General features: G+C 38.7%; 3 protein-coding genes across 3 annotated transcripts; 2 read left to right on the top strand and 1 right to left on the bottom strand.

The window, feature by feature from the left end:
* Nucleotides 1–685: 685 nt before the first annotated feature.
* Nucleotides 686–4742, top strand: pfdn6 (prefoldin subunit 6). Its single transcript, XM_035669855.1, has 4 exons — nt 686–878; nt 1081–1151; nt 1261–1385; nt 4427–4742. The coding sequence occupies exons 1-4, from the start codon at nt 815–817 to the stop codon at nt 4545–4547; spliced, it is 381 nt and encodes a 126-aa protein (XP_035525748.1). The 5' UTR covers nt 686–814; the 3' UTR covers nt 4548–4742.
* Nucleotides 4743–8076: 3334 nt separating this feature from the next.
* On the bottom strand, nt 8077–9235 carry her5 (hairy-related 5). Its single transcript, XM_035669856.1, has 3 exons — nt 9021–9235; nt 8817–8912; nt 8077–8701 (listed from the first exon to the last, which is right to left on the bottom strand). The coding sequence occupies exons 1-3, from the start codon at nt 9069–9071 to the stop codon at nt 8207–8209; spliced, it is 642 nt and encodes a 213-aa protein (XP_035525749.1). The 5' UTR covers nt 9072–9235; the 3' UTR covers nt 8077–8206.
* Nucleotides 9236–12345: 3110 nt separating this feature from the next.
* her11 (hairy-related 11) lies at nt 12346–14498 on the top strand. The gene is made up of 4 exons (XM_035669743.1): nt 12346–12399; nt 12711–12806; nt 12921–13014; nt 13861–14498. Exons 1-4 carry the CDS (start codon nt 12346–12348, stop codon nt 14496–14498), a joined length of 882 nt encoding a protein of 293 aa, XP_035525636.1.
* Nucleotides 14499–20837: the final 6339 nt, after the last annotated feature.

The following is a 20837-nucleotide window of genomic DNA, read 5'->3' as shown; positions in this document are numbered from 1 at the left end:
GGAGTCAATTTTTTTTGTCTGTTTTTCGGAGTAATTGTTTGTGTTTTTCTGAGTAGTTTTTTTTTGGTTGTTTTTTTTAAATAATTTTTTTCTGTTTTTCTGAATATTTTTTTCCCCCTTTTTTTTGACTAATTCTAACAGAAGCGTATTGCATTCACTTGAAAATTTATTTGTTTAATTATTAATTTATTGTTTTGTTTTTCGGAGTAATTCTTTTCTGTTTTTCTAAATATTTTTTTTTCCCCTGTTTTTTTTTTTTTTACTAATTCTTAGGGAAGCGTTTTGCATTCACTTGACAATTTATTTTTTTGTCTGATTTTCGGGGTCATTTTTTTATGGTTGTTTTTTCTAAATATTTTTTTCTGATTTTCTGAATATTTTTTTTCAGAAAAAACAGAAAAAAATATTCAAAAAAAAACAAACAAAAAAATAAATTACTCAGAAAAACCGGAGTTTTTTTTATTTTTCAAATGAATGCAATAGGCAGCCGCAACCATGACAGTGTCAAAATAAAAATCTACCAACTACTTAAAATCTTTTAAATTATTCGATATAAAAACATAGTAACTGTGAGGTGATTTTACGGTTTCTTTATATGAGTATTTTTTTTTTTAATTTATCCTAATTTCCTCCCACATTTGCCAACCCTAAAGTAGCCTGGGCTCTTACTTTGAAGGGTAACCTCCGCTGTAGCCGCTTCCCTTTCCGGTTAGCCTGCTAACACAGAGCTGTTTCATGTCATACCACATTTAGCTCCTTGTCTCTTTCACACTTTCACTCTCAGTCTCTGCTGCTTTCCCCACCTAACGCAAACATGGCAGACGGCATTCAAAAGAAGCTGAAAGCTGAAGTAGAAAAATATACACAGATGCAAAAAGGTAGGCGCCAGCATGGTTCCTCATCCCGTGCCATGTTGTGCCGAGCTAACTAACATAGCCACATTAGGACAGCTGTTCATACGTGAACTCGTTAAACATACCTTGTACTTTTTTTTGTAATTATTGTTTAGAGTTGCAACAATGATGATTGCATGCTGAAAAACATAATAAATGTGCTCACTAACGCCTGTCTGCTGTTTAGATGTGAGCAAGAGTGTGTCAGCCAGACAGAAGCTGGAGACTCAGCTGACAGAGAACAACATTGTCAAAGAGGTATTTTAAAGGTTGTTTTGTGTATATGTGTTATCCTCCTGTCATTTAACCCCAGTAGTATTAAATATCTCTCTTTCTCTCTGTCTCTCTCCTCTCTCTCTGTGTCTAGGAGCTTGATCTGCTGGACAGCACAAACACAGTTTATAAGCTTATTGGTCCAGTTTTAGTCAAGCAAGACCTGGACGAGGCCAAAGCAACAGTCACAAAAAGGCTGGAGTACATCAACGGAGAGATGTGAGTCACTAAAGCTGCCCTACATCCTGCTTCTGTAGCATGAATGAATGTGTTCTCCCATATATGATGTAGGAAATGTTAGGCAGGTGTACGTTCGACGATGTAACTGCTTGAAAATCAGTGAGAGACACAGAACTGCATTTTCTGATTGTACTGAATATAGGTACCAAACAACAAAAAACACTTGGAATACATCAAGGAACAACGTTAAAGTAAATACACTAAAACTTTTCAAAAACAAAGATTGTTACAATAATAGTACACAGTTCATTATATTTGGTTTGAGTACTAGTGCTTTGGTGTTTAGAGTGACCCTTTATGTTGTTTCAGCTGATCGTAGTCACTGATTCAATTAGAAATTGCATTTAGCTGCAGTAAATCAAACCTTGTGAGACTGAATTGGAATCACTTTGCCACTGCAAGTGCAACAAAAAGCCAATAAGAGGAATTTATTAATGTAATTCGCACAAAATATGTGCAGACGACAAATTTAACAGGGCAATGAAATACAGTTGATTCAGGTAACTCAGGGAAGGGCTGCACCGAAGCACCAAACACTGGAGGACACTCCCTCGAGACAGCGACAAGGCCAAAGAGATGACAGAGAGGATTTGTTTTTTTTATAGCCTACTTTATTTTTGTAAAAAAGGTTTGGATGCAAGCAATTATTTCCTTAATGCAATGCAGAACTATTGAATTAAGTTTGGAAGCAACTTCAAGTTTCTGTTCACAATGCCTTTCTTAAGAATCAGTATGAATTCTTTGGACTTTGGGTTGTATTTACTGCATGATCAGACTTGGCGCTCATTGATATTCACCATTTTCCTCAGTTTACCTTTAGGTATACATTGATGTTATCAGACCATTGCTGATTAAATGTTAACAAAAGAAAAATAAGGGCTTAGTTTTAGGGTTGAGAAGATTTGCCAGAGTCACAACTTCAGTGCAAAAGTTAAAAAAAAACAAATCACAGTTTGTATTATTCACTTTTTTTTGTTGAGAGTTTACATACAAATAAATCTCAACTGTGTTAATATCTCTGACACTACCACAGAAATGGCTAGACAGAAACAGCTAAGTAAAGAAACAAAAGTACAGATTTGTACATTGAGGATTGTAGCATACACTGAAAGAGAAATGCTGTCCAACAAAGGAGTTCACTACGCCCTGAAGAGGCTAGAAGAAACTGAAAGTTATGATGACAGGAAAAGGTCTGGAAGAAAGAGGGTTACTACAAAAGCAGAGGATAAACATCATCGTCACCAGTAAGAGAGATCGTCGAAAAACAGCATCACAAATAAGGGAGGAAATCAACATGACATGGTCAAAACCCATATCTCTGACAACTGTGAAAAGGTGTTTGAGAAAGGCTGGTCTGAAGGGTTGTGTATCTGCAAAAAAAACACTACTTCATCCAACGAACAAGAAAAGAGATATGAGTGGGCAAAAGCACACAAAACATGGACCTATGATGATTGGAAACAAGTTCTCTGGACCGATGGAAGCAGGTTTGAACTGTTTGGTTCAAACCGCAGAGTCTATGTCCGCAGACAAACGGGTGAACGTCTTAAAGCACCGTGCGTAACACCCACAGTAAAGCATGGAGGTGGTAGTGCCATGGTATGGGGATGTTTTGCAAGCGATAGAGTCGGAGATTTGTTTGACGTAAAGGGTATCATGAAGAAGGAACAGTACCGCTCCATCCTCCAGCATCGTGCAGTCTGGGTCCAGAGTTTGTTTTGCAGCAAAATAATGACCCTTAGCATTCTTCCAAGCTCTGTCAGGGACACCTAGACAAAAAAGAAGAGGAAGGTGTTCTTCAGACCTCTCTCCAGTTGAGCTTGTGTGGGACTAATTGGATCGATCGGTCAGAAAAGTGCGTCCTACGAATCGGCAGTCTCTCATTGATGAATTTAAGAAAGCTTGGAATGCAATTCCTGGCACATACCTTAAAAAACTTGTGGAACGAATGCCTCGTATATGCCATGCTGTTGTTAAAGCCAGAGGAGGTTACTTTGAAAGCAAAAGTCTAAGCAAGAAAAACCCAAATACCTGATAGTTACAGTAAAAATGTATTTTGATAAGAGACTCTTTATATAATAATCCTGTTTTTATTATTTTATTATACCAATGAAACTATGATCTTTTTTTGTACAAATTTGGTCTTGCTTCCAAACTTTTGGCCTGTAGTGTATATTGGATGGATTTTAAAAACGTATTTACTTGAAGTGTGCACTATGCGCCTGTAATAGCCAGAAAATGACAAGCATCAGATCAGGACTCTGTATCTGCAGATACTCAATATTAAATGACCAGGATCAGTATTAGGGCAAAAAACCTTGATCGGGACATCCCAACTGGATATGCTTATCAATCGCCCAGTAGACATTTTGCCAGTTGGTATATCCAGTGGTATTTGTACTGTATTGGCTGTGACTTTATGTCAATAAAATTGTCAGTATAATTATTACCATGTGTAAATGTCGCTGCGTTTATTGTATAGCATCAGTGATTTTAAGAAAGTCTCTTAAAAACATTCAGTCTCTTCAGTTTTACAACCCATGTTACACCCTCTAGTTCTCCACATACTTTCAGCATTAATGGGCACCTGGGCAATGTTGGCACTGACTGGAAATTCCTCACACAAGTAGACACCTGACTACTTAAAAAAATATATTGGTGCATAGCTAATATACTCACTCACATGTAGGGGGCAGTAAGGAGTTAGACAATCCACAACATCCCTGTCTCAGTCCTCAGTCCATCATTTCTGTGTATTTTGCCACAGCAGGCGGCATTAAGGAACCTCAGAGTGCTGTTGAATCAACTTTATAATCTCTCTTTAGTCTGGAGCGTCTGGTGTTTTTGTGTAACTCCCATTGTCTACTCCAGTACCCTATGTTTGTGTGGGATATATATACAGTCGCAATATCATCAGTAACATCTTTCGTGTCAGTGCCTTCCGTACATAAATGTGTTTTCGCTTTATGAAATGAATCTCACATCGTGCTTTGTCTTGTTTTTCTCATTTCCTGTTACAGTCAAAGGTATGAGGCGCTCCTGAAAGAAATGGAAAAGAAATCTGAACAGCATCGAGAAGTCTTGTCCAGTTTACAGCAGGAGTTTCAGAAAGCCCAGGGCCTGGCTGTTGGCAAAGTCTGACCAAGTGATCCAGCTGCATGCTCACACACAACCCAACACACACACACACACACACACACAGATAAACAGAAGGGGTCAGTCATAATATAATGTAAACTCACAACATAAAGTGAATCCTGCTTGTATCTTGTCATTTGCAGCATTATTACTGTGACTTTTCTCTTGTTACTAATAAACATGTTTTTCATGAACTCACCTTTTTCCTCAGTTTTGCACAGAGTTTCTCTTTCACTGGTCACAGAACAGGTTTGTGTAGCACCTTTGTGTGTAAGTGTGTGCTTGTGTCTGCTGAACATTTGCTGTAATTGCTGGGGCAGGCTGGCGGCCACCGGGGCAGCTGTTGTGCAGCCGCTGACCCGCCCCACACCTCGCAGCAGTGAAAAAAAGCCCAGCGGTGCAGCATTGTTCGCCTTAATGAATGTGCTTTCCCCCGCCGTCTACCACCAGCGGAGGATTTAGGCAACATGAATAATCCAAAACAAAGTCTTCTAAGGTCTTAGAACCAAAAACCGGCTTAATAGCAAATGCAAACTCGAGCTGAGACATTTAGAATGGCTTTACGTTTACAATTAGTACCCTGAGTATTAATAATTACTGATTGGCCAGCTGAAGTTTAATTGTTTCATCCACCAGCAGGCGGAACATTCCGGGAAATTCTGTCTTAAATACAGGATGAGAAAATGTTTAAGTGTTCTTGAAACTTTTGGCGACATTTCTATCCATTTCGCCTCCAACAACAACATTCAAACTTTATACAAACTCTGTTGTGTTAAACCAACCACGCAGAATGCCCCACAAAAATGCAGATTTTCATAAAATTGGTAATAATTTCTATTTTAATTTAAATGAAAACACGTGTTTTCTTCCCTCTCGGTGACAAATAAAGGTCTTGAACCAAACATACAGGAATCTAATATAAATGACCGCAAAATCTGCGCAAAACAAATACATTTTTAACATCTAGAAGAATATTTGTGTTAAATCATCACACACTTTACCTACATAGAAACGTCTTACAGCCTTATTGCATGAAGCCACACACACACACACACACACACGCGCGCAGAAATAACACTGGGTCACAAATGGCTGTGTTCGTGCACGAGCCTGTCACCTCTGGCGCGTGGAGCAGCAAACCCATTAACACCCTGAGGTGTGGCGCTTTCATAATACCCAGCATTCAGCTGTAAAGCTGGCCGACACGTGGCCGCCGGTCTATGTACATATATGTATGTATGTACATGTATTCTACAATATATAAAGACTGAAATAATCTCTTAAATTCAGTTATAGCCCAGTTAAACATCTTATTCTGGCTCATTACGCGTAAATTATTGAGGTTTTAAAGCATTTCTGATAGGTATAGCCCTAGGAAATTCTAAAAACTGATGAATTAAAGAGAAACTTTAAATAATTCCAGAGGTTTTATGGGAGAAGCATCCAATAAAAGTATCATGAGTGCTCGTTATGTGAACTGCAGTCTTCAAATGGTTTGCTGATGAGGCCAAAAGGTGATGTATCACTTTGCCTTCATTGTGTTCGCGCTGATGTGGTAAAAACCAACAGTTACAGAAACAACTGCTGCTGGAGGATTGTTAAACCTGGGGTCATTTTGCAGTCAGTGTGGGACGCATTTCCGCGGGCTTTTTTGTCTATAAAGTAAACAAACTTTAAGTAGATCCATCCGCATTGGACTATAATATATCTTACCCATTTTACACTCGCAACACATTCTGCCACTGGAGCCGTTTAATCTTCATTTAGATAGAAGCCCCCCTCAGATTAAAACCCTAATCTGATTCCAACTTTAATTGATTTACTTAGTCCTGTGGGCTTTTCTCCAGGAGGTTGAAGCTTTACAGCGCACAAAAGAGCATCCTGTCCAGAGTTCAGCCCAGCGGCACTAACACCTGCTTTGATAAAGGAAGTTTTCAAACAGGCTTTGAAGGAATGTGCATCCTCCAACCAGACACTCAAAAAGATGATAAATTGGACAAACTATATAGTTTTGCTTCTTTAAAATATAGATCTATATCTTAGGAATATATTCAAATTAAATATTTACAATAGGCTACAATTTTTTCGTTTGAAGGGTTCTCATGCAAAGAAATGTCTATATATATAAATATATGTTTTATAACCTCTTTGCTTCCATGGAATAAAAGCTGTTTGGATTTCAGTGCATCGTCTCATTTTAAAGCATTAACAACCAACTGTAGGCTTCCCCAACCTCCCTGTACAATATATGCATGTGAAATAATAAGCCACAATAAATCAAGCAGTGATTAGATGAGCTGCATTCCTTTTTTATTTCCAGCCCTGAAGGGGGAAGTGCTGCTTGATACTTAACGCAGGATGGGTGCAGAGCAGTTATGAGACCTTTAAGTGTGCATTGATATGTTGATAGGAGTGAGCTCGATGCTTCTACTGCCGTGTTTTTTTTTCAAATGTAGAATAGCACACGATAACGACCATTAACACACTGTCCACACTCTGCAGCACCCAGACAGTCTCATCCAGCAACCCCCAACCCAGTGTAAACATGTAAAAACTTCATACTGAATACTGCATAATTATTACATCATGTGTTTTGTTGGCAGAAAAGTGTCACAGATTCATGTTTAGCCTCCCCCATCATCAGAGACAGCTGCTCTATATTGTGTCTCTGTCTCTTTTACTGGCTCTTCCAACATAAACAGTGTAATTCTGCACCTGGAGAATTTGAGTAGGTGGTAAAAACGCAGCTCAACACTTGCTGGTTGCTGGTGCAGCCAAAAGGGACTGAACCTTTAAAAGAAACAACAGTTTTTAAGTATAAACCTACAGGTTAATAGAATTCCTTCCACAATGCATGACAAGTAAACCGCTTTCTATTGCTTTATACTTAATATAGGCAGAAAATAATTTAATAACGATTTTAACTGTGATCTGGATGCACTACAGTCAGTTAGGTCTGACACACTTGGACCTCTAATGTGGATTTGGTAGATCGGGTGCTACCACCTGAGGCAGACTGGGTGCTGCAGTGTGTGATTGACCACTCTAGGTTGTTTTTCTACATTTGAACGACTGCACTTGAGATCATAGACGCAAACTACTCCCCAACCATCAGCATGTCAATGGTGAAATGTGTCATAACTGCTGTCCAGCCTGGATATAAGTATGTGTTAACTGTTCTGTTGGATGTCCCCTCTTCTGTAAAAGTGCAGCTCAAGTACAAACTGTTCACACAGCAAATAGGCCACTCTGGATCTGGAATGATCAGGAAGTTGTACTTTTATTGTAAATGAGTACAGGGAGAAAGCACAATCATAAAATAAAATCATGTTTCAAATATATACATCACAGAGCAAAAGGTAGCAAAAAAATAGAATTTATACACGTGATCATGCTTTAAAAGTCAAAGCAGATTAAGCGATTTTACGCGCAGGTTTAAGCAACACCAAATACACTCAGACAGAGTTGTATCCTGGTTTAAAAATACCAGCAATCAGCAGACACTGCCGCCTAAAAATATCACATATGTACACTTTGCACAACTTTTAAAAAAGAGACAGGAAAAAAAATAATGCGTCTGCGAATCAAGCTGTACAATAAAATACATATTTACAGTCTGTCGGCATCTATATGTAAAATAAAATCTGTTGTCAAAGTGTCTGTCACTGGGGCCAGGGCCTCCACACGGGGTCGGTGAAGTTCGTGCAGGCGGCCCTGGAGGAGAACAGCTCCCTGGAGTCACAGTGGAGGCCGGTCACCTGGGTGAGGTAGGCACGAGAGATCCCGTGCTGGTGGGACAGATGCTGAGGAGACCGAGCACCGGAGACACCCTCAGGAGCGGATACCAGGGCCCCGTGGGTGTGCCTGGGAGTGGAAGGGTGCGTCTGGGGCTCGGGAAGCGCAAGAGAAGCCTGAACCGAGTCCCCACCGGTTTCCTCTAACTCCTGGCTCTTGCTGGCTATGAAGTGGCTGACCCTCAGCAGACAGGACCTCATGCCGTCGTTGTAGTTGTGTTGGCGGACACTGGTCTGTCTCTGCTCCCTGGAGAGGACTCTCTTCATGGCCCGGTGGCCCTTGTCCACCTCCTTGTCTGTCTTCAGGAAATGGACCACACTCTCCAGAATCTCTGCCTTCTCCACCTTTGGATTCTTCAGTTTCTATGTGGAGAAATAAGAGTATACATCAGTCACACAGTGGGCACTTGTGTAGAATAACATCCTGATATCAGACAAACTAACCACTATAAATAAGGGCATTACGCACGGGCTTTACCTCATTGTGTGTGTTCTCCAGCATCAGGAGCCTTAATGTCTCCAGACTGTGGTTGATCCGCTCCCGCCTGCGTTTCTCCATCAGAGGTTTGGACACCTTTGGGGTTAAAAAGTTAAAATGTTACAATGCTGACCCTGAACAAGATTTTAAACGAACCTCTCCATCATAAAGTCATTAAAACATTCTGAATGTAAAGCAGCTTACCCTTCTCATGGTCCTGTGTCGAGGAGACTCTGGTGAAGATAAAGCCTTCATAGTGGAAAAGTTGACTCGTGTCTGTCTTTGTCGTTAATCCAGAAATGAAAACTTTTGTGTGCGCATTGCAATTTGTTGATGTGACCTGCAGATAGCTCCGCCCCTGCGGGACACGCCTCTTATTCATTCAGCAGCACGCGGCCTTGACACTGAAGAAAATTGAATTGAAGCACGCACCCTACAGCAGGACTTCACGTATTGTATAGCATTTGTAATATAGACTTGATCCCCAAAATAAGGTCTCATTAAGTAGAAGTTCAACCAAATCATTAAAAACTTCAGATTCAGTAGTTTCAGGTGGTAAAAGTATTTTTAACTGCAGTAAAACAAAAAAATACTACAAGACAAAGTCCTGCCTTGAAAAGCTTACTTAAAGAATATATAAATAAATTATATGAATAATAAAAACTATATAGTTCAGGTATAAAATGTAAAAGTACTCACTGTCATTGTTACACATAGGCTACATTAATGTGTTTGTTGATATTTTACTTTAATGTTTAAGTTAAGTGTACTTTATGGACTGTAGTTGGTAGTGGTTTTCAGACTGGGGTCCAAAAGGAGGAAAATAATATTTTAACTTTTATCACATTTTCTGGATGTTGGAACAGCAGGGGAGGAAATAGGCTGTTTAGTTTGATTGTAATTTATAGTAATTCAGTTAATTCAATTAATTGATTGTCTATGAAGACTTTATTATCTTAAAACGTAAAAATAAAATACTTTCCTCTCAAATTGGTGGTCTGTGGTCTAATGTGAATCTATTGTCCTTCACATGAAAAAGTTTAGGAACTACTGGTTTAATCTACATCAATGCATCATATTCTCTAAGATCATCACATGTTTTGTATGTTTGTTGTTGTCACTGTGCTGTGAGAACCAAGTCTGTTTCTCATGAACTCAGAAAAACAACCCTGTTTTCAGCTTTGTGACATTTTCCAACTAATCCAAGAGAGATTTTAAACAGTTTATTTAGCTGAAGAATTAAGAAAAACATTCTCAGCCCATAAAGGACCAGTTCATCCTCCAGTTTAACATTGAAATTTTAAATCACCTACAAAAATGGAGATACACAGTGCACAGAAAGTAACTGAAGCTGTTAAACAAAGTACAATATTTGCCTCTGAGTTGACATATACAGTTGTATCAAATAGAAATACTCAAGTAAAGAAGCCTTAAAGTACCATGAATTTGTAATTAAGCACTTGAGTAAATGTGCTTTCAGTCTGATGCAATGATGAATATCTCATAGAGCAATCTTACTTCATACTGAATAAGAGTTAAACTGCATACGAGAGCTGCTATTTTAGTTTTATTTCACTACATTTTATGGAGGTTTTAATGCAGAAAATAGAAAAGACTGATCAAAAATGATCACTTTTACACTTCACTTTAATTAAAGGTCACATTTCAGACCGCGTTTCTACTAAATGATGGAATAAAATACAGATAGATGTAACTGGTGAAGACATTTCTGCTTATTGATTTGAAACCATCCCCAGCCCCCCCAAACACAGGACCTGGCCTGGTGTCATGGAGCCAAATTGCCCAATTCACACCTTAAACTGTTGCATCGTGTGTGAAGGAGTTGTGTTTATCTCCAGTGGGTGTGGTTGGCACAAGATCTGCGCAGGGACAAGTTTTTCCTCTATAACAATTTCTACATCGAGGATGAACAATTTTCCCCAGGGCTATCTCTTTTTAAAGTTTTTTGGGGGGTAGCTTTCTCCTGCACTGCATTTATGGCCCCCCTGATCCCCATAATAGGCTCAAGTGTGGAGATAACACTGGGATGATCGGATCACGGGGATCCCGTAGATTAAGTGGCCTTTCAGAGGCAATAATACTTCCGTTTTAAATCAAAGAGAGGGCGATTAGTGGAGGCCCAGAGATCACTCCTGGTAACCAAGGAAACTCTCTTTGGAGATTTCAGCATTTAACATACAATTTCCATCACAGAAGCCCCTCCCCTCTTTTTTTATTCCTCTGGGAATATCTTGTAGTTATAGAAAAAATACATTTAATTTGTTTTGGTAAATATATCACTCTTCTTTCCTCTCTCTCTCTCTCTCTCTCTCCCTCTCTCTCTCTCTGCGGGGTTTAAGCCACGTGGACCCGCCCCATAAATAAGTCCTATAATGTGCTCGCCTGAGCCTGTGATGGAAACTAATTAGTGGGAATGCTCCTTTTGGTGGGAGAGAAACGGACCGTACACTTCTAATATCGTGGCCGCTCGGGTGTGTCGGCCACACGGACAAAAGAGCCCGAATCAAACGGGTGCCTGATGTTGTTGGTGAACATCTGGTTTGATATTTTAAAAGGGGGGGTCCCGTGTGAAGTCCAAACATCAGGTACCGAGCTGACCCGAAGCAGAGCACACTTAACACTCAGGTGTGATGATCGTCCTCACACTTCACTGCATCAACACACACACGTGACCTGCTGCTCCCCTTCTGCCCCACAGTGTTGTTAACGTGCTATCTAAATCTGCTTTATTTATTAGATACATGTATTTCTTTCTATTTAATAGTGTGTGTTTTAGTGCAAAAACTATACTTTAGAGGGTGTTTGCGTTTGCAGTTGAGCTTCTTCGGTCCTCGTTTGGTCTTTTTTCATCACTTAATGCAAAGTGCAAATGTCTCACACATCATAAAAAGTCCTCATAGCTGCTCGCTTTCTCACTTCATTTCTGTTTCCCACGAGAAAGAAAAAACTTTCCCATAGTCTCACTTCACGGGTGCTTCTTTTTTTTTCCTGGGAAGCGTTTAAAGCAACCAGCATGCTCATTTAGCCTAATTAAATTAATTAATGATGTATGGGAAGATGGAGATACAGACTCATCTAACAAGATTTTAATATTTATGCACCTATATGAAGGTGTTCTCACTACAAAATGAAGCAACACAATTTAATTTAATGTCTTGAGTGATACATTTGATTGATAAATTATAAAACTACACCATGCAAACTCTGTCATTTGTTAAATATAAATTACAGATTAATTCTAATATCGTTGCCATTGATATTTAATTATCGTAACAAAGTGGTTTTAGAGACAATTTACAACCTGATTACTGTTTGATAGTTAGTTTCGATTTTATCCACAGCCCATAATAAAGTTAGCAGAGGCCATTTTCGGTTAAGTGTCGTCACTCGCACCTGTCAGCCAATGAGAGGCAGCACGAGGTCTACATATAACCGTCCACAGCCCAAACAGGAGACTGTTTGAACTGCTGCAGCCTCCACTCAGGACACTTGGACCAAACACTGCAACATGACCAGGAAACTACAGAATCCCACTCTGGAAGATGGCAAGAGTAGAAAACGGGTAAGAGCCTAATAAGGAACCATTTACAGGTTTTTATAGGTTGTCACTAATGCTTTATTAGTTATTAAATGATGTGATAATCATTTATGGAGCAGTTCAAAGCCACAAATCTGTTTGGGTTGCCAGGTTTGTTCATGCAAACATGATTTTTCACAACCTGGTAGCTTAATAATGGCTTATTATTGATTTATACAGCATTAATAACCATTAAACCAATAATGACTTTTTATGTACATGTAAATATTGGTGAAATAGTTAATACCGTGATTAAGTGACCACAACTTTAACTCACAGTGTTTGTTTCTTCCCAGATTCTGAAACCAGTTGTGGAGAAGAAAAGAAGAGATCGAATAAATCAAAGTCTTGCTGAGCTGAGAAGTTTGCTGTTGAATCATACTTCTGATCCAGTGAGTCACTGTTAAGAAAATCACATCCCGGCTCTACACACATATAAACCAATCATAACCCTGACAATGATGAAAATGTGTTTCTCCCTCTTGTTTTACTGTTCTCTCCTGCAGCGGCTACAGAATCCCAAAATAGAGAAAGCGGAGATTCTTGACTTTGCTGTGGAATATCTTCAAAAGTGGACGAATGGGAAGAACCAGAGCAATGGTTAGTGAAAGAAAACAGTTTGGTGACACTTGAACGTACACAAAAAGAACCAATATTATACTATTGTCTTATAAGAAAGTAGTTAATGGTGGATATAAGTATTCTACATGACCATATTGTGCAACTACTAGGCCATTAAACAAGAGTTTGCCCTTAACAACCTCCGAATTATTGCTTATTGATAGTAAGTAAGGAAGTTGTTCCTAATATGCTTTGCTCAGTATGCACCTTATAATATAATGTAATATTTGTACCACAAGAATACTTAATGTCCCTTAATAACAGATTAATAAATATGCCCTATCATTATGTAACAAAACACAAACATAGTGTTAGTAGTGTTCAAATAACTCTAAATTAAGAATATGTTCCCTATTCTGAACTGACTAATATGCCGTGCTCAGTATTGGCCAAAGTCACACGTTTTTTTAACTGATCATCTTATTTTAAACTTGAATTGAAATCTTTTAGAATTTTTTAAATGATCACAGAAGAATAGACCTTGTTACTAAGTGTTATTAAGAGAGACTGATTAGGCATATTCTGAGCAAAGCATATCAATATGGTAATTCATGTACAACAACTTCCTTATTTACTAACTATCAATAGGCACTAATTATGGGTTTATTGAGGTAAACGTGAATAGTCTAGTAGTTGTAGAAAGTGCTTTTTAATGACTAATAAAGAGCTAATATTCTACTAATAAGCAACCAGTTAAAAGTGAATATGTGTACCTTAATATAATAAATAATTAAAATGTATGAAAAATGTTCATTATATTATTTTCTAAGTGTTTTGATCCCCCTGTTTTATCCCTCATCCCTGGTGTCTTTTCAGTCGTTGCAGACTCAACTAATAGACACACAAAGACTCATCCTCCTGTGGTAAACCTTCATCACTCAGAGGCCAACGCTCCTGCTCTGTTCACCATGGAGAGTGCAGGTTTTCAGCAGTGTGTGGCCCAGCTGAACAGCTACATGCACAGAATAACGCCGGCACAGAGAACGAGCCTGATCGAGGGGCTGCAGCACCACACAGACAGCCAGCAGTCGAACCACACCAACCCAGACCTCAGCCAGAGAACGACTGCGAGTGAGACAGCCAAACGACCACATGCAACGCCCGCGGATGCTATTTGCACATCTGAGAGGAGAGAAGAGTCTCTTAAGTTTCCATCTCGCTCCCCATTTCAGCCTCATTCTTGCTCCACACCATGCCACGACTATCTGTCGCCCCCTCCCTCACCCTGGTTTTCTCCCTCTTTCTCCACATACGCCACCTCTCCTTCTTTCCCGTCATTTGCCTCTCACTTCTCCTTCCCCTCCAGCCTGTCACCTCTGTCTTCCAACACCTCCTTCTTTAGTTTCTCGCCCACTGTCCCTCACTGCACCCCCCTCACCACACTGAGATCCCCTCCACACCCTGCACCGAGGGAGGGGTCACCACCAAACTCTTCCTCACCCATGTGGAGACCTTGGTTTTGATGGACCAAAGACTGAAAAACTGAGAACAGCAGAGCCACCTAGTGGGAACTAGCTGCAACCATTGGCTATGGAGGAACTCTCCATGTCAGGAATGTATAGTGTACATATGATTAAATTTTGTTATATTTTGTATTTCTTTGTTAAAAAATAAAACTTGTACTTCAATTAAACAAGTGTCAGTTTGTACATTTATCTACTGTATATATGTAATTATACACTCACCATGAACAAATTGCAGGTTTCATGTTCACAGTCCTTAACTTTATTTCTGTTTAAATCAAAAACAACAGCATGATAATTATACAATTACAAACAGAAAAAAACATCATCTTTATCTGATATGGCACATATAATTGTAATTCAGCCATCATTAATCAATGTTATTAAATACACCTGTCTTTCCCTGCTAACATGTCTGACTACAGTAAAAAAAAGGTTTGAAAGTTGAAAAAACAATATAGTAGATAGTAGTAGTAGTAAAGAGTGCAGCTGTTTTCTATATCATCATTTTATTACTATTATTATTTTTGTTATCATTATTTATTTTCTTTCTTTTCCATATATTATTTATTTTTAGTGATTTTTCTAATACGTTCTTATATCTTGTGTTCTATGTATTGTGTTTTTTTTTTGCCACTTTCATATACAATCTTTTTGGTTATTGTTATTTGCAGGTTGATATTGTGTTTGTGACATTACATTATATTTATGTAGCTGACGCTTTTATCCACAACTTACACTAAGTGCGCTGAACAACCCAAAAAAGTAAGAATCAATCAGGTTACATTAACTTAATCAAATATTACTGCCTCAAGTGATACATACAAAAACAATAAAGGATAAAGAGTAAATAAAGATAATAAAGACAGTTGTAGAGACAACCCTTCTTTAAATTCTGGATTATGGGGACAACTTGCTCTCAACTTGCAATCAATAAACTATAAAAAACTCAATAATTGAGAAATATTTATCTCATCTTTGTATCTTATATGTGAAAACTGGTCAGCAATGTTATTAAAGGTCATTAAAGGTCAAGTCCACCATTTTTTATCTGTGTGTTTACAGGTGTTGGTTACTTAAGTGCCAGAAAGAGAAAAAATGGATCAGTATCACTTTATAATGTGTGTAAAGTTTATTATTGCAACAAGAGGATTTTTGTGTTATATTATGAAACTTATCATGTTATAACAACAATATTTTGTTTTCACAGTAGAAATTAATATTACAAAATTAAGTCACTGTCACTTAAAATGACTAAAGCTACTTGATTAAGAATATTTCTTTTAACTTACAAAATTGAGTTTTTTTCCCCAAAACATTTTCAATGTAATTAGTTATTGTTTAAGTTAAATCAACTTATCTGGTTTTACAGTGTAGTAATTATCTTGTTATAACATAAAACATTTCACCTGATAATTTAAATTGTTATATTGTGATATCTTATTTTGTTATAAGATGTCATAACGTGTACAACAATATAAATTAACTATAAATAATAGTAAATATAATTATATAAACATAAATAAAAGTTCAGGGGAACATCTGGAACTGTATGAAAGTGTTTTAACAGAAAGAAAATCCTCTTCCACTGCAGGTCTGATCATTTCTGTACAGCAACATATTGCCTAAAGTATCCTTCCCTCATCCAGCAGAGGAATAGGACAGTTCATCAACCTGTTTCCTATATTCCTCTTCTGGGGTGCACAAGAGAAGAGAAGTAGTGCTGCTGTAGACGTGATCATTCAGTTTCATATCAGAGAATGTGAAACACTTCAGTCGCTTGTGTGTTTTGTGCACAACCTGGTCATCTTTGAATTTAACTCATTAGTTTTTTTCACTCACAAATTGCAGTTTTGTGTGTTCACTGTATATTTTATATATATATGTATAACATAACACAGCTTCACAGTTCTTACTGTTGTATTATTAATTATATATGATATAGTTAGGCTACAAATAGCTCATTTTAAATGTAAATATAGTGAATAAATATGTCTCATAATAATTAGTGGTGAAAAGTTAATTTATTCAACTGTGTACTTTTGAGGTACTTGTACCTTACTTTTCCATATTTGACTACTACTATTTTTTACTCCACTACATTTAAATGATAATTTAAGTTACTACTTACTTTCCTTTGATTCAGATTAATAATACAAAATATAATCAATACATTTTAACAATTTCTACTTCTACTTTCACTGCTACTTTTACTGAAGTACAAGATCTGAGTACTTCTTCCCCCTCTGATATTCAGTCAATGTGTGTAATCTGCAATAAAATATCCACAGTGAGCACTAGCTATCTGAGTATGGAAGTTAATGGAAAAGCAAGTGATAAACTTTAATTGGACACATTTAGTGTGCAGAGATAAAAATGAAGTGAGAAGCACCCTGAGTGTGAAAACAGTCGAGAGGTTTAGAGGATATTTAACTTCTCATCAACAGAGGGCAGCATTGACACAGCGTAGTTGTGTAGCAGAGTAGGCGATCTCCATCCCTCCCTGACCTCTCACAATGAGGATAATAAAAGGGAGCTGTCATTTGGGCTAACTAGAGGATGTCGTTGAGCTATTCCATCAGCCCAAGATGCATCATCTTTCTTCTCTTCTTCTGTCTCTCAATGCCCAAGCCACTCTTTATCTGATGATCAAATCTTTATTACAAGCTCTGAATATTTTCAGCAGGGAGGCACCGAAGGATTTGGCTAGAGAGAAAACAGAATTTATCACATGATAGAACATGTCTTTGGATAATGGTTATTTTTCTCCCTCTCTGCTCCTCTTTGCGCTGAAGAAGCTCTCTCTGTGTGAGTGCCATTAGTTATGAGGTGGCCATTGTTCTTTGTCAGAGAAATGAGAGGGCAGGCACATCACTGGGAGCTGGATCCTCCACACTGTCTCCCTGAAATGTTTTGATCATTCTTCACAGACATATGAAAGCAGAGAAGGTCGCTCACGCTGGAGAGGACGATTGCTGCGGCGCGGCACATAATTAATAGGGAAAGAGATCACCTCTTGGAGTGACCTGACAATGGTTGAAAAGTCCTTGGCATTTTCTCAGGACATGCTGATTAGAGCTGATCCAGTTACCCTCTTTAATCACTGTTTTTGTTTGCCACGAATGCGCCCATGCATTCCTGATTTGGAGAAAACTCAAGCTGATTTGGGATGCCACAGGTTTGTCATGGCCTGCTGAGGAGCTCTTAATACCTTTGTGTTGGTGCATTGCACAAATTCAAATTGTGAGACTGGTGTCAAACACTTTCATCGCACCTTGAAAGTATACACACACAAACACAGTAGTGTGCTGGCACGGAGCTCAGCAGGTGCTTATCATGACTGTCCCTCAAGGATCAAGACCACGAACACAGTAAATCTATAGCTAAGCTAACACATTTGTCATGTCTAAAATTTGATTCACTTAAACTAAATACCTCTTATTCACCCTGATTCAGTAGTTCCTTTCTATGTCAACTGCAACAATCTACATAAATAAATCTAAATTTCCTGTGAGGTTTTCCAAGTGACAGACATTTCCAGGTTCTCTTCCTCATTCCACAGGTCTTAACCAGTTTGTATTTAAGTCCAATAGCAGAGGATTATCTTACACAGAGGGCAGAGCTAACTTCTCTTGCCAACATTTACATAAGTGCACCAATCCGAGACAATTTAAGACTGATGCAGACACTTTAACCTACTTTCAGATTAAGAAAAGCTGCCTCCGGGCTACAATTTAGGCAAAATTGTTCACATTCAGTGTTACCCCTTATATTTGGGCAGCAGAAGGAAATTATTTCAATTTAAGTCAAGTAAAAATCTCTAATAACTGCATGCACATTGTACTTAATAAGTTCTATTGTGTCAAACATGAATAACCAGATGATACGCTGTTTTCTGAACCTTAGTAACAATGTAAGGTTGTTTAGTACGCTCTCTATTTGTACAGCAGTGCCTGTGAATTCTTTTGGAGTTGAGTCAATTTGTTTGACTAAGCTCGATTTTGGAAGACAGTCCATGGACACAGTGCTGTTTATCAGTCAGATTTAAAGACTGCTGCAGAAGAGGAGGAGGACTCCTCACTCAGATCGCATGTCAATACTCAAGAATGTAGATCTGTCACTACCCACAACTAAATATCATTTTTCCTCCCTTTCATTTCTCTCTCTTTCCCTCTTTTTGCAAGGCTCTTTGAAGTAATAGTGAAAGGATCCCAGACTGTAGCAAATTACCTGAGGACTGAAACATTTTTGACATAAGTCCTGAGAGACGGGGCAAGCCACTTTTCCTGGCGGCCCCTTTGGCGTTTTTAATCTGGGGCTGAGGGAGACAGCGGCGCTGACAGAATGATGGGACAGCTGGACATGCTTCCAGGCCAGCAGCAACGGGCAAAAGAAAAGCCAGGAGAAGGGCCACTGCAGACATCTCACCACAGAGCCAACAACTCAGGACAGCAGACCAAAGCAGGACGGAGGATGACAAGTGTCCAAGGAAAACATCCACCGCCTCCATCTTGACTTAACAGCTTGCATCTTTATTCATGAAGGAAGGAACTAAAATTGATTTGTTTTGGTCTTATTTTGGGCACAATGTTTCACAGCTTTACGATAATCAATTGTAGGTCATGAAAACTAATGTTACAAACACTAGTTCATGTTTGGTGATGCACCATGGCTCTATATGGAACTGTTGGTCAGTCACTGTTGGTCAGTCACTTCACCATCCATTTCCATTAAAGTTTGTAGTGACAGACATTTGTGGCCCCAGAGGATGACTCCTACTGACTTTTACTTTAGTGGCAGCATGATTGGATGTTGTAGTTTTGAGTGAAATGTTCTCTTCAGGGGGAATTGTAAAAACTTTGTCCAACACTTGATTAATGACTGTGCAAATCTATGCAAAACTAATGATATTCTCATCAGCATCATCTGTTCTTTGTGTTTAGTACAAATTAGAAAATGTGAGCATGCAAACCTGATAAGCTAAGATGAACATGATAAACATTATACCTGCTAAACATCAGCATGTTAGCATTGTCACTGCGAGCATGCCAATGTGAACATCTTGCTCAAAGCACCACTGTGCCTGGGTACAGGTTGCCAGAGCTGCAGCATATTTGAAGCTGCCAGCAGCCAGTTTGTTTAGCACAAAGACTGGAAGCAGCAGACAACAGCAAAACAAAAACTGCCTTCAAATGGAACTTGTGTGCTTGTGGTTACAACACAGTCGTGTACACAAACTTTCCCCTTCCAATACCACAAAATGGGGACGTTCATATGCACTCTTCTCGTGAACACGGTAAACACAACCCTATTTAATGGCAACATCAGTCTACCAGCGTCTCTAAAGCTCAGTAATTCCAGGAACACGTTATATCCATCTTTGTTTAATCCCTAAAATAACCAAAGCTTTCAGAAAGTGACTGCCGCTAAGCCCCCCCCCCACCCCAAAACCGCAGCATGTGGTTTTTTATACTTTTTATACAGATTATACAAACAAGCTATAACATGTTAATTAGCAAATTTTAGAGATGGTTTTTGTTGCCGTCAGACAGATCCAGGCTAGCTGTTTCCTCTAAACCTTTGCCTTTGCTCTAAGCTATCCAGCTGCTGTTGGTAACTGTACAGATGTGAGAGTGGATAGATCTTCTCACACAACTCTCAAAGTATTTCTCCCAAACTATTGAACTTTTGTTGTAAGATTTCAACCAAGTTTCAGAGACATTTGACTTCAAACTAAGAAAAAAAAACAGGAAACGAGAGGTCATTAAATTCAGCTCTTTGGTGGACAAAGACATCGGAACATCCCAAGATCTCTCCAGGAGTTTGATTGTCTCGGCAAACACGCTTAAAGCAGACAGGAAGTAACTTGAGCCAAACAGGAGGGAATCAAATCAGACATCGCTAGCTTGTTTTTCAGGGCAGGACAATTATATTTGACATAAGGCGCTTTTCACTCATGCATCAGTGCTCTCCACTTTCATGGGCTGCTATCACATTGGTCCAGTGGTTTGCCTTTCTTCCTCTCAATTTTACAAAGTCATTTTGCTGGAGATGACGAACAATGGCCGCCTTTTCAGAGATCCTATAACCTTTTCTTCCTGAGGGACCCCGCTGCAATCAAGTATGCAAGAGTGTATTGTCATTCGCTTTGCTTGCGCTGTCCAAATTGTAATCTTTCCTGCACTGCTTAGAGATATCTTTAGATTCAAAGTGGAATTAATTGCCGGCATGATCTAACTTGTAATTGGGCCTCTTTTGGCTTCATCATATTGGCACATTTATCACTGTTATCTTTTAAACTTTTAACCTAATGAAGCCAATTCCTTTAACTTGGGGTTT

This window comes from Morone saxatilis, unplaced genomic scaffold (genome assembly GCF_004916995.1).
Source record: "Morone saxatilis isolate NCDOM2014 unplaced genomic scaffold, NCSU_SB_2.0 Contig22, whole genome shotgun sequence".
In the NCBI taxonomy this organism is placed as follows: domain Eukaryota; kingdom Metazoa; phylum Chordata; class Actinopteri; family Moronidae; genus Morone; species Morone saxatilis.
The sequence above is the reverse complement of the archived record's forward strand: the minus strand, read 5'-3'. Positions and strand labels throughout refer to the sequence as shown.

Coding starts and splice junctions, on each gene's coding strand:
- pfdn6 (XM_035669855.1), top strand. CDS start 815: ATGGCAGACGGCATTCAAAAGAAGCTGAAAGCTGAAGTAGAAAAATAT. Junction 1,152..1,260: donor AGAACAACATTGTCAAAGAG/GTATTTTAAAGG, acceptor CTCTGTGTCTAG/GAGCTTGATCTGCTGGACAG. Junction 1,386..4,426: donor GAGTACATCAACGGAGAGAT/GTGAGTCACTAA, acceptor TTCCTGTTACAG/TCAAAGGTATGAGGCGCTCC.
- her5 (XM_035669856.1), bottom strand. CDS start 9,071: ATGAAGGCTTTATCTTCACCAGAGTCTCCTCGACACAGGACCATGAGA. Junction 8,913..9,020: donor GACACAGGACCATGAGAAGG/GTAAGCTGCTTT, acceptor TTAACCCCAAAG/GTGTCCAAACCTCTGATGGA. Junction 8,702..8,816: donor TGGAGAACACACACAATGAG/GTAAAGCCCGTG, acceptor TTCTCCACATAG/AAACTGAAGAATCCAAAGGT.
- her11 (XM_035669743.1), top strand. CDS start 12,346: ATGACCAGGAAACTACAGAATCCCACTCTGGAAGATGGCAAGAGTAGA. Junction 12,807..12,920: donor TGAATCATACTTCTGATCCA/GTGAGTCACTGT, acceptor TCTCTCCTGCAG/CGGCTACAGAATCCCAAAAT. Junction 13,015..13,860: donor TGGGAAGAACCAGAGCAATG/GTTAGTGAAAGA, acceptor CAGTCGTTGCAG/ACTCAACTAATAGACACACA.